The 12880-nt window shown below is 40.6% G+C and overlaps 1 protein-coding gene across 3 annotated transcripts in view; it reads left to right on the top strand.

Annotated features, from left to right (window-relative positions):
* Positions 1-12880, top strand: part of POP1 (POP1 homolog, ribonuclease P/MRP subunit) — a 43423-nt gene that overhangs the window by 13279 nt on the left and 17264 nt on the right. Inside the window, exons 6-11 of one of the 3 annotated variants that reach the window (XM_057532158.1) lie at positions 2892-2979; positions 3787-3974; positions 4663-4919; positions 5044-5137; positions 7308-7419; positions 7949-8068. In XM_057532158.1, coding sequence (XP_057388141.1) covers positions 2892-2979; positions 3787-3974; positions 4663-4919; positions 5044-5137; positions 7308-7419; positions 7949-8068 — 859 coding nt within the window. Of the gene's footprint in view, positions 1-2891; positions 2980-3786; positions 3975-4662; positions 4920-5043; positions 5156-7307; positions 7420-7948; positions 8069-12880 lie in introns of all 3 variants that reach the window. The other 2 variants (XM_057532157.1, XM_028164747.2) reach the window with 2 other exon arrangements.

The following is a 12880-nucleotide window of genomic DNA, read 5'->3' as shown; positions in this document are numbered from 1 at the left end:
GGCAAGCGGGGGCCACTCTTCATCGCGGTGCGCGGGCCTCTCACTATCGCGGCCTCTCTTGTTGCGGAGCACAGGCTCCAGACGCGCAGGCTCAGTAATTGTGGCTCACGGGCCCAGTTGCTCTGTGGCATGTGGGATCTTCCCAGACCAGGGTTCGAACCTGTGTCCCTTGCATTGGCAGGCAGATTCTCAACCACTGCGCCACCAGGGAAGCTCCTTGGCCAACTTTTGAAAGCCATTAGTATTAGCATCTTCTGCTACCTCTTGAGAGCAATGTAGCAGAATAATCAATACAAGAACCTTAAAAAAAAATTGTGGTAAATTAGACATAACAACAGATTTGTCATTTTAACCATTTTTACGTATACAGTTCTGTGGCATTAAGTATATTCACATTGTTGTGTAACTGTCATCACCATCCATCTCTAGAGCTTTTTCATCTCCAAGACCAAAGCTCTGCATCCATTAAACACTAACTCCCCATTCTTCTCTCCACCAGTCGCTGTCAACCACCATTCTACTTTTCATCTTTATGAATCTGACTACTCTAGGTACCTCGTATAAGCAGACTCATACAGTAAGCCAGCTCCTTTTGAGACTGGCTTATTTCAGTTAGCATGATGTCTTCAAGATTAATCCATGTTGTATCATTCGTCAGTTTCCCTCATTTTTTTTTTTTTTTTTTTTTTTACATTTTATTTATTTTTGGCTGCATTGGGTCTTCCTTGCTGCACACGGGCTTTCTCTAGTTGCGGTGAGCGGGGGCCACTCTTTGTTGCAGTGCACAGGCTTCTCATCGTGGTGGCTTCTCTTGTTGCAGAGCACGGGCTCTAGGCGCTCGGGCTTCAGTAGTTGTGGCACGCGGGCTCAGTAGTTGTGGCTCGCGGGCTCCAGAGCACAGGCTCAGTAGTTGTGGCACACGGGCTTAGTTGCTCTGCGGCATGTGGAATCTTCCCGGACCAGGGCTCGAACCTGTGTCCCCTGCACTGGCAGTTGGATTCTTAACCACTGCGCCACCAGGGAAGTCCTCCCTCATTTTTAAGGCAGAATAATATTTCATAGTATATATATACCACATTTTGTTTATTCATTCATCTGTCAGTGGGCACTTGAGCTGCTTCTACCGTTTGGCTGTTGTGAATAATGCTGCTATGAACATGGGTGTACAAATATCTCTTCAGTTCCCTGCTTTCAGTTCTTTTGGGTATATACCCAGGAGAGGAATTGCTGGATTATGTGGTAGTTCTATGTTTAATTTTTTTTTTTAGGAACCATCATACTTTTTTCCATAGAGGCTACACTATTTTACATTCCCATCAGCAGTGCACAAGGGCTTCAGTTTCTCCATGTCCTACCAACACTTGTTGTTTTCTGTTTTTTTGATAATTGCCATCCTAATGGGTGTAAACTAAATACAAGAACCTTTTAAGAGCCTTTGATATGAAGACTCAGCAGCAGAAATCATGGATTATAGTCAAATTCTTCATTTTGACTGTTGAGGAGCCTGGGATCCAGAGAGATGAAGTGACTTGCCTAGGGCTGCGCAGCTTGTTGGTGGCCTACGTAGCAAGATAGGCCCTCCCCAGTGCTACATCGGGAGCTGATTCCCCTGGCCTCTGCTTTTTCCACTGTACTCTGTCATCTCTCAAATTTTAAGGCAGACATATAGTTACTTCTCATTTTGGACAGAATTTTTGCTGAGGTTATCAGATATCTTCTTTACATTTGATTAGTCCTAAGTAATAAAAATAATAGCTAGTAATAACAAATATTTTTGAGTACTTAATTTATGTCTGTTTTAGTACTTTACATGTGTTTACTCACTTAGTCCTTACAACAACAGTATGGGGTAAGTTTTACCATTATTTCCATTTTACAAATGAGAAAACTGAGACGTTGAGCAGTTTATCCCCGGCCATACAACTGATGAGTGGTGAAGTTGGGATTTGAGCCCAGGTAGTCTAGTTCCAGAGTTCCACGCTCTTAACCATTATTCTCTGCTGTCACCCAGTTGTACACGCTCTGGTGGGGTTCCTCTGCCACTGACGGCTGAGAGTGGATCGCTGTTGCTGGGAAGGTTTCTGTGTGTGAGTGATAGCATTGATTAATGTGAGTTTGTCAGAGCCTTATCTATAATTTTAGTTTCAGTTGCTGCGTGTACGGAAATTGCTTAAAGGCGCTATGGCGGAAGGGTTGGTTCGGGGGTCAGTGAGCCTGACTTGAGCGCTAGCTTCTCCACTTACTGATGATATGCCTCTGTTCAAGTAACCGTCTCTGTCTCAGTGTCCTCATCTGTCAAACAAGATTACGATAGTACCTGGTTCATCAGGTCTTGGGACGATTAAATGGCCGTCCATGTAAGGAGTTAGCCCAGCACTGGCACTCAGTAACCTTCCAGTATCCATTAACCATTATTATAGTTCTTTAATGTAATTGATTTTATTAGCTCAGTCTGAGCTCTCTTCATCTTATTTAAATTGGTACGGCCTTACTCTGATTGCTCTCAGTTTTCCTTATACATTGCTTAGGCAAATTTGAATATCATGGTCAAGACTGAGCAGTGGAGAAATATGGGATAAACTGCCACATGTGTCTTTAGGCTCAGTGTTTAGTAATCCTGAGGTCCTGAATTAGGTAACCAAAGTGAGCAACCTTAACATAATTTTGCTGAATTTATTACTGTCTTGCTTATTCTACTTTGATTTTTTTACTTTAGGTAGGTTTTGGGGAGGGATAATCCGTTACTTAGAGGCAGTAGTTTTTACACCCTACTTCGAACTTATCTGTGAATATGGGATAAAACACATATTTTCTTTCTAAAAAGTAAGACACTGCCACTTACATTTTCAATAGAAATTCAAGTATTTGATTGTATCTCCCTCTTTTTGCAGGATTTATCCTACTACTGTTGTTTGGAGTTGAAGGGCAAGGAGGAAGAAATACTGAAGGCACTTTCTCTAATGTGTAGCATAGACACAGGTAAACTTGTTTCAGGGCTGAGTCCCATTTTATTTTATTCTATTTTTTATAAATTTATTTTATTTTTGGCTGCGTTGGGTCTTCGTTGCTGTGTGCGGGCTTTCTCTAGTTGCAGCGAGCGGGGCTACTCTGCCTTGCAGTGCGCGGGCTTCTCATTGTGGTGGCTTCTCTTGTTGCGGAGCACAGGCTCTAGGTGCGCGGGCTTCAGTAGTTGTGGCGCGTGGGCTCACTAGTTGGGGCTCGCGGGCTCTAGAGCGCAGGCTCAGTAGTTGCGGCGCACGGGCTTAGTTGCTCCGTGGCACGTGGGATCTTCCCGGACCAGCGCTCGAACCCGTGTCCCCTGCATTGGCAGGCGGATTCTTAACCACTGCGCCACCAGGGAAGCCCAGAGTCCTATTTTAGTCTTTATATATATATTCATTTCATGAACAAGTGTCTGCTGTAAGCATTTTGGAATTTAAACATGCTTTACTGAGACAGTTCTTGTTACCAATGACTATGTTCATATAAGGAGAGCTTGGGGTGGCTTTTAAACCATTCCAAATATTGTTGAGTGTAAAGTGAGAGAACCATTATTCTGGTGGAGTGAATTTAGGCAGGAGGAAACTCAATACTCATTAAATCATTTACTCAAATATTTGTTGAGAACTTCTTGGGTGGTTTTGATGACTTCTTGATCTAAGCAGTGATCAAAACCAACACCTCATCCATCATGGAGATAGACAATAAATAACAGTATGGCTATCAGGAACTAATACTGCAGTCTCAGCACTTGAAATCTTAGAATTTTGTTTTTGTTTATGTCAGGATTGACTTTTGCAGCAGTTCACTGTTTGTCTGGAAAGCGCCAAGGTAGTCTCATGCTTTACCGGGCAAATAAATATCCTAGAGAAATGCTGGGTCCTGTGACATTTATTTGGAAGGCTGAGAGGACCCCTGGTGACACTTCTGAGAGCAGGCAGTTGTGGATCTGGCTTCATCCAAGTCTTAAACAGGTATAATCCTTGACAGTATTTCCTCATCACTCTGTTACTGTATTCTTGATTACTGTTGGAAATCAGTGCTATAGAAATTTCAATAGTCTAAAAGTTTGATTGATAGCTTGGTATTTGAATATAGGGAGGATAGTTATGTGAATATTAAGTGGAGCAAATCTTGAGCTGACTTTTAGTAAGCTCTAAGTAGAAGGAGAGATGAAAACCAATCTTATTATGCAAAGGGCTTGAAATGGTGCACTGGGACTAATCCTTCCATCAGCCTGAATTGGTTCATTGGTATTCAGGTGCTTGTGAGAGCCTGTTTGATGATGAGAATCTGTTTTGAGTAATTCTGATTATTTTTTAATACTGCATTTAGCTTAGCTTTCCTTTTTTAGCATACTCACTGCTTTTATACAGTAGACTGTAAATTTCTCCAAATTCCTCTTTAAACTAGTTTTAAAAAAAAACTGGTCAGAGTATTCATGTTGTTTTCATTAATCTTTGACATTTCAGAGTTCTTTTTTTGTTCTAAGTGCAGAGGAATCAAAAAACCTTTTTGATGATGATAAATTTAGTTTAATTTGTGAAGAATAAAAATGTACATTTTTAAAGGTAGAAAAAATAACATACACTAAACCAGCTTAAATTTGAAACATATTTAAATTCCAGAGTTTAAAAGTAAAATGTTTGAACATATCCTTAGGATATCTTAGAGGAAATAAAAGCAGTGTGCCAGTGTATGCAACCCACCAAGTCGACTGTCTGCCTCCCTGATCCCCTACTGACACCATCCCAAGAAAAAAGCCAAACTGACCTGCCCAAAGAGAAAATTGGCAAGAAAAGAAAATGGAAAGATGATGAGGAAAATGCTAAACCAATTAAAAAAATCATCGGTGATGGAACTAGAGATCCACTTCAACCATATTCTTGGGTCTCTCCGACCACAGGCATTGTAATCAGGTATGGGTTGAATTTGCTCTGAACCTACTGACCGTTTTCAGTGAAGGTGTGCTCTGTTATTGCCGGTGAAACAGACATCATATACGATGGAAGTTTCCATTTTAAGACCTTTTCTTTCTTTCAGTGATTTGACGATGGAGATGAACAGATTCCGGCTGATTGGTCCACTTTCCCACTCCATCCTAACTGAAGCACTCAAAGCTGCTTCTGTCCACACTGTGAGAGTAAACGTGCTTGTAATGTTTTATTCTGGTCACCTCCTTCTTAGCAAATTTGTGAAACCTAACGTAATTTGGTAACATTTTGGGCCATGGCTTGTAAATGTTTGTTTCCCTACTTACTCTTATTATAAAAGACTTTTATCTTTCCCTTTTCCTAGAAGAGCAAATCTAAGTGAATGTAATAAGTAAACTGACTTGTTCTTATTTAAATACAGGCTGCTCCTGCAGCTTCTGAGTCTTGTAGAAGGTTCTTAACTTCTCCATAGGCAGCTAACAGGGAGCCCCTAAAATCCTGGAAAGTATATGCTAGTTTTTTTTTGTTTGTACTTGTGTGATGCATATTTTCTGGGGCCAGTTTTAAGGGTGATATCTAACAGGTTGAGAACAGTGTGTTGAGTGCTTCTCTGTCCACTAGAACGTTCTGCGAGGGTGATGTTTCTTTGTGCCGTCCATTCTGGAGTCACCAGCCACATGTAGCTACCGAGTTGCTAGCGTGACTGAGGAAGTGAATTGGTTCCTTTCTTTAATTTTAATGAACTAACAGTTAAATTCAAACTGTTCTCTGTGGCTAGTGGCTGCCATGTTGACAGTGCAGGTCTGGAGAGTAGAGACTAGATTAGGAATCAGACACTTTGGGTTCAGATTCGGTTTGTTTTTCGGTATTTGTGCAATTAACCTCTCAGTGCCTGTGCCTCTCGCAGATTGGACACATTGAATATGGTGATAGATCTGAACAGAGTTTGAGCTGTTAGAAGACAGATACTTTAAAAAACAAAGACGACTTCTCTCTCCCTCTTCCCTGTTTCCACAGTAGTCTCAACCACTGTTGTCTCTTTCCTGGATCCTGAAGCAGCTTCTTAACTTTCCTTCATTGCTCTCGCTTTTCACTCTATTCTCCACGCAGGAGGCAAAGTGATACTTTGACAATTTATTCACATCGTGCTACTTCCTGATTAAAAGCTTTTGGATAGCTTCTCATTGTATTTGAGATAAATTCCAGAGCCCTTAATTTGACTGGTAATCTTATACCTTCATGTCTGTCTGGCCTCATCTCTCCTCGCCTTTGGCACTTCAGCCACCCTGGCCTTCTTCCAGGTTCTAGAATATGTCAGATCTCACCTCCCTTAGAGCCTGTCTGAATGACCCACCTCTATCGCTCTTCTTGGCTAAGCCTTCCTCATTCTTTAAGTTTCAACATCTATATCATTTTCCTCTAGCATCCTTTTCTGATCCCCTAAGTTAAATTATATTCCTCCTGTTGTTTTCGTCCCATCTTGCACATTTCCTCTATTTACGTCTAGATTTGTTTGCATTATCTGTTCGATGTTCGTGTCTCATTAGAGTCTGAGCTTCGTGATGGCAAGGACGGGGCAGTCCCATTCTTTACTCTGTCCCCTGGGCTTAGCACAGTGCCTGGTGCAGAGTTGTTACTCCATGCTAGCTCCTAAGTTGCAGAGGGAGGATTCGAACCTAGGACGTTTGGTTCCAGGGCCTGTACTTTGAACCACTAGTTTGTGTGAGGTAAAGGGCGCATGTATTACAGGTTAGAATCTGTACGGGCACATCCTACTTCAGTGAACTTTGGTATGAATCATGGCTGTAGGTTCTCTTCCTGGGCATGCTTACAATACTTGAAGTGCTGTTTGAAACCTTTCCCAATTCCTAGTTCTGTTCAGAAAAAAGGCAAGTAAAATACTTGTGTAACTTTCTTGAGATTTCTAGAAATACTATAGTAGTAATAAATCCTTTCGCTGAAGATTTCTTCAAAAGGTATTGGTTTGGTTTTTCTTTGGTGAGGAAAATTTTATTGCTTCATTCTGTGGTGATGAAGTTGGTAGAGTGGGAGAAGAACAAGGAGCAAGGCATCTCTTGTTGGCACTGTGCTACAGAGACCACAGGTGTGCAGTAAGTTAGGTAGGTAGTCTCTCAGAAAACCACAAATGTTTTTCTTAGTTTGTGAAATCTTGAGAGAAGTATAGTCCTGTGTCCTTGTCTGTAATTAGAAGAATCATTAGTCTGATATGACAGTTTCCCTGGTTCCCCTCATAAAAGATTCATTCCCACAAACAGGGAAAAAAGGATGGGGGCCAATAGCACAACCATTTTAACCCAAATTATTAAGTCTGGTCCATTATTTGTCTGGTGAACAGGAGTTGTTGTTTTCCAGGAGGGAGAGGACACAGAGAAGACACCTCACTCTTGGTGGATTGAAACCTGCAGGAATCCTGATAGCGTTTCCCTTCATCACAGACAGGAAACCATTTTTGAATTGTTGGGAGGTATAACAGGGGGGATACTGGGTTGTACTGGGGAAGAAGGGAAGAGTGGGAAATGGGTTAAAAGAGCATCTTGCAGTTGAGCTACCTAAATGTAGTGGTGCTTTTTAACTTGTAACTGTTTGTTAAAATACAGCAAGAAAGCACAAATGAAGTGTTAGTATTCTGAATAATTGGCATTCCATTGCTATAGATAAATGCATGTACCAGCTACTAAAATAAAATCTTACTTACCTTCACATGATTGCATTTGTGTGTGAAGCTCCTGTAGTTATTGACAGGAACATACATGTTCATGTCATAAAATAACCTGTTATGTTAATTTAATGTTTTTTGTAAGAAACTTCACTCTTTATGAACGTTAATTTATTCTCTGAAAGTATCTTTGGGGAAAAAAAGGGGAATACATGTCTTTACATAATTAGCCCAAGATGAAAGTTTCATTAGAAAAATTTGAAAATAAAAGCAAATATATATGTGTTTGTGAATAACTTTCTGTTTGCTTTTTGTTTTGTTTTGTTTTTTGCTAAAGGAATAACATCACCAGCAGAAATTCCAGCAGGTACTATTCTGGGACTGACAGTTGGTGATCCACGAATAAATTTGCCTCAAAAGAGGTCCAAAGTTTTGCCCAATCCAGAAAAATGCCAAGGTAAAGTTCTTGAGACAACCTGGTTTTCCTTACTATTTAGAGCAGTCAGTCCCATTAGAAGAGTTCTGTCTGTGACACTTCTGCGGTAACTTTATCTGTAGAAGAATTAGGGCAGTCTTTATCTGCCTACCTTTCAAGGTGATTATGATCAAAGGAGATGGTGTATGAGGAAGTATCTTTTAGCTGTAAACATGTAGCCTGATCCTTATGTTCATTTTTTCCCCTGAGTTCTCTATTTTTAGTATCTAGTAAAACCTGTCTCTGCAAACTTGGTTCTCTGAAAATGCCTGGCTTTTCAGAATTTTAATTGTGAGGAAGGGATCTGCACCCGCAGCTGGTCTTGTGCTCTTTGGAAGCCTCTGTCTGACCATACAGATGATCCAGGTTCGAATCCTGGCAAGGCCATCCCAGGTGCTGAAGGGTAAGATGTCTTGGTTTAGACTCAGTAGAGTGGCCTGCAGGAGTTCTTCGGGGTGACATGGTGGGGGATGGGTAGGGGCTGGCTAAAATTTTAGTCTAAACTTACGATATGCAGCAATTGTGATAATGTCTCGTATTTACTGTCATTTAAACACGGTTAATTGGAAGAGTAATTAAAATCAGCTTATGAATTTTTGGAGAAAGGATACAGGTGTGTGTAGAAACAACTTCAGAATTTTTTTTTTTTTTACCTTCACATGTAGTTAGATAGCTTATTAAGGGGGCACTAAAATACTCTGCCAGAACTTTACATGGAAGGCGGATTGGATGAGGGAGGAGTTTAAGATATATAGGTAAGTTAGTTAATTACGGAGCCTAACACTTTAATCAATGAATTGTTGCCTCTTTCTTTTTTAATAGCAATATGGTCTGGAACAACCATAAAAGTTAACAGCGTCTACTGCACCAATAAATGTTTACTGTCGTAATCATCTCAAAACTGTAGTTTAACTCTACTTAGTTTCTCTTGCTGCCTCAAATCCTTTTTTGGAATAAGGCAGTATTAAATTCTTCCTAAGGCTTTTGTCTTAATATAAATCAGTTCAAGGAAAATTAAAGTCTATCTTGAAAAACATGATTTAATTTCTACTATTAAAGCTTACCATCTTATGAGTCATTGTGTTTTTTAATAATCAAAGTATAATTGATTTACAATATTATATTAGTTTCAAGTGTATAACATAGTGGTTCAATATTTTTATACATTACCAAATGATCACCAAGATAAGTCTAGCTACCATCTGTCATCATACAAAGTTATTTCAATATCACTGACCATATTCCCCATGCTGTACATTACATCCCCATGACTTACTTATTTTATAACTGGAAGTTTGTATCTCTTAATCTCCCTCATCTTATTTCACTCATCCCCCCACATGTCTCCACTCTCACAACCACCAGTTTGTTCTCTGTATCTAGGACTCTGTTTCTGTTTTGTTATGTTCGTTCATTTGTTTTTTAGATTCCGCATATTAGTGACAGACATCATATGCTGTTTGTCTTTCTCTGAGTTATTTCACTTAGTGTAATATCCTCCAAGTCCATCCATGTTGTTGGAAATGGCAAAATGTCATTCTTTTTACGTCTGAGTGGTATTCCATTGTATATATACCACATATTCTTTATCCATTCATCTGTTGATGGACACTTCCATACCTCGGCTGTTATAAATAATGTTGCAGTGAACATAAGGGTGCATGTATCTTTTCGAATTAGTGTTTTCATTTTCTTTGGAAATATACCCAGAAGTGGAATTGCTGGATTGTATGGTAGTTCTATTTTTAGTTTTTTGAGGAACCTCTATTCTGTTCTCCATAGTGGCTGTACCAATTTACATTCCCACCAACAGTGTATGAGGGTTCCCTTTTCTCCACATCCTCGCCAGATCTGTGTCCCCAGGAGGACTCCCAATTGCCTTCTGCCTCTCTGGGAAACTCTCTAAGATCAGCAAGTGGCTCTTTTCAAATTACTGCCTCTGTGCTGGGACTTGGAACATATAGATTTTGCGTGTACCCTTTAAGAGTGGAGTCTGTGTTTCCTGTAGCCCTCCAGCTCTCCTGTTCTCAAGCCCAGCTGGCCTTCAAAGCCAGACGTTCTACAGGCTCATTCTCTCTATGCAGCACCCCCAGGCTGGGGTACCTGATGTGGAGCTTGGTCCCCCTGCTCCCTCGGGGAAACTCTGCAATTATGATTCTCCTCCTGTTTGTGGGTCGCCTACCCAGGGGTGCGTGTCTTGACTCTACCATGTCTCCACCTCTCCTACCCGGTTCCTTCTTTATTATCTTTAGTCGTGGAGAGCCTGTTCTGCTAGTCTTCAAGACGTTCTCGTAGATAGTTGCCCTGTAAACAGTTGTAATTTTGGTGTGCCCATGTGAGGAGGTACGTTCAGGGTCTTAACTTCACCATCGTGGCCACCAATGTTATTGTTGTATTTTATTAAAACCTGTTTTAAGTAATTTCTTTGAAGAAGTATCGGCATGTGAGCTATATAAAAAAGTAAACTTTTTAAGGAGTTAGTATTACACAAATATTATTAACAAGTGTAACATACCATCTGGGATGATAATTCAAAACTAATTTTAGAAATATACTTTGATGAGCTGGGTCAGTTAATAAAAGATTAATCCTTGGAAGAATCTTAAGGTCATGATGGTCTTAATTCACTGACATAACTTACAGTCTATCTTTCCATATCTGAAGTCATTCTTCGTTTTGAAGGTCATGATGGTCTTAATTCTCTGACATAACTTCCAGTCTATCTTTCCATATCTGAAGTCATTCTTTGTTTTGACTTGGACAAAACAGATCAATTCTGGTGCTATTTAAACCATAGGTAGGAAGGGTTTGCCTGATTTGCATAACATAAACAATTTATCTTCTTATGTGTGCTGGGAATTATAGAGAGCTTGGAAAGGAGAAGATACAGCAATGTGATACTGTGAAGTAATAAGAAATACATGTTTTGGTGTTTGTCCATGGTTCCTGAAACCTTGCTTCTAAAATTCTTGTCATTTCCTAAGTGACAAGAGCCTTAAAGGCTAAAAGGAGAGCCTTTTCTTATTCCTAACAAGCCCGTTTCAACCACACCTGAGTTTATGTTAATGAGGTGTCTTTTGGTAAAGCCCCTAAGGTTGGGGGCTGGTTGCCAGGGGAACCAACCAAAATGTTGGAACTTTCAGGCCCCACCCCTTCTCTCCCTGAGAAGGGAGAGGGGCTGGAGATTAAGCTTAATCACTAATGGTGAATCAATCATACCTACCTGATGAAACCTCCCTAAAAATCCTAGAGTGGAGTTTGGAGAGCTTCCTGTTTGCTGAGCCCTTGGAGGTGCTGGGTGGTGGGGTGCCCAGAGAGGGCAATGGAAGCTCCACACCCCTTCCCCTTTACCTTGCCCTGTGCATCTCTTGCATCTGGCTGTTCCTGAGTTGTATCCTTTTATTAAAAAATCACCCAGTAATGTAGTAAGTAAACTGTTTTCCTGAGTTCTGGGAGCCATTCTAGCAAACTATTGGACGTGGCCAATTTATAGCCAGTTGGTCAGGACTTAAAATTGGCGTCTGAAGTGGGAGCTGTCTGTGGGACTGAGCCCTTAACCTGTGGGATCTGATGCTATCTCTAGGTAGGTAGTGTCAGGATTGAGTTAAATTGTAGGACACCCAGCTGGTGTCAGAGAATTGTTTGCTGTGGGAAAAACACCCACACACTAGAGCGTCAGAAATATTGAGAGTAGAATAGAGTTCAGAGATGGAAATGGTTTTCTCTTTCAGTGAAGACCCTGAAGTGATGATGCACATCCTCAGGTGCTTTGAAAAAGTTTACTTGATCATTTCTTTCTTTTTCTTTTTTTAATAAATTTATTTATTTATTTATTTTTATTTATTTATTTATGGCTGCATTGGGTCTTTGTTGCTACACGCGGGCTTTCTCTAGTTGCAGTGAGCGGGGGGCTACTCTTCGTTGCGGTGCACGGGCTCCTCATTGCAGTGGCTTCTCTTGTTGCAGAGCATGGGCTCTAGGCACCCGGGCTTCAGCAGTTGTGGCATGCGGGCTCAGTAGTTGTGGCTCGTGGGCTCTAGAGCACAGGCTCTGTAGTTGTGGCGCACGGGCTTAGTTGCTCCGCGGCATGTGGGATCTTCCTGGACCAGGGCTTGAACCCGTGTCCCCTGCATTGGCAGGCGGATTCTTAACCACTGTGCCACCAGGGAAGTCCTATCATTTATTTCTTGAGTTTGATAAATATTAACAATATGTTTTTGCGAATCTTTTCAACTTCATTAACACAGCATTTCACTGTGTAAAGAACTGGTTTTCTGGGTGAAATTTAAAAATACAAGTTCTGCTCTACTATCTGTTCTTTTAGTATTTGCTCTCCTTAACATCTGGTTTGCTTTGTTAGATTATTTTAACTAGTCTTTGTCTTCCAGAGATGAATTTGCTTTGGAAAACACTGACCTTACATTGTGCTCATGGGCTCTTTTTAGTCTTTCTCTTTGCACCCTCTCTATTACCGTGTACCCCAAACAGTTGACTTTCTCAAGTGCCCAGTTATTGGTCATTATTGCCATGACTTCTCAGTTTCTGCTCTTGGGAGAAAAAATATCTGATAGCTTCAGCTGGGCCTTTTTAACTGTTCTGCAAATTTAATTTAAAATAGAGTGAATTTGAAGGCTGTAACTTTGGTTCATTTGAATCCCAAATGATTAAATCTTTTATTCATTTCCTTTGCTTCTCTAAGAAACCCTTAAGAAAATTTTAAAATCTGGTGATCTTAAAATACATTTAAGAAAGGAGAAGATAAGCTATTCAACCTTTAAGTCACAATTCTGGAGT

Source organism: Balaenoptera acutorostrata, chromosome 17, assembly GCF_949987535.1.
Source record: "Balaenoptera acutorostrata chromosome 17, mBalAcu1.1, whole genome shotgun sequence".
Classification (NCBI taxonomy): domain Eukaryota; kingdom Metazoa; phylum Chordata; class Mammalia; order Artiodactyla; family Balaenopteridae; genus Balaenoptera; species Balaenoptera acutorostrata.
Note: the sequence above shows the minus strand (reverse complement) of the source record. Positions and strands in the feature narration are given on the sequence as shown.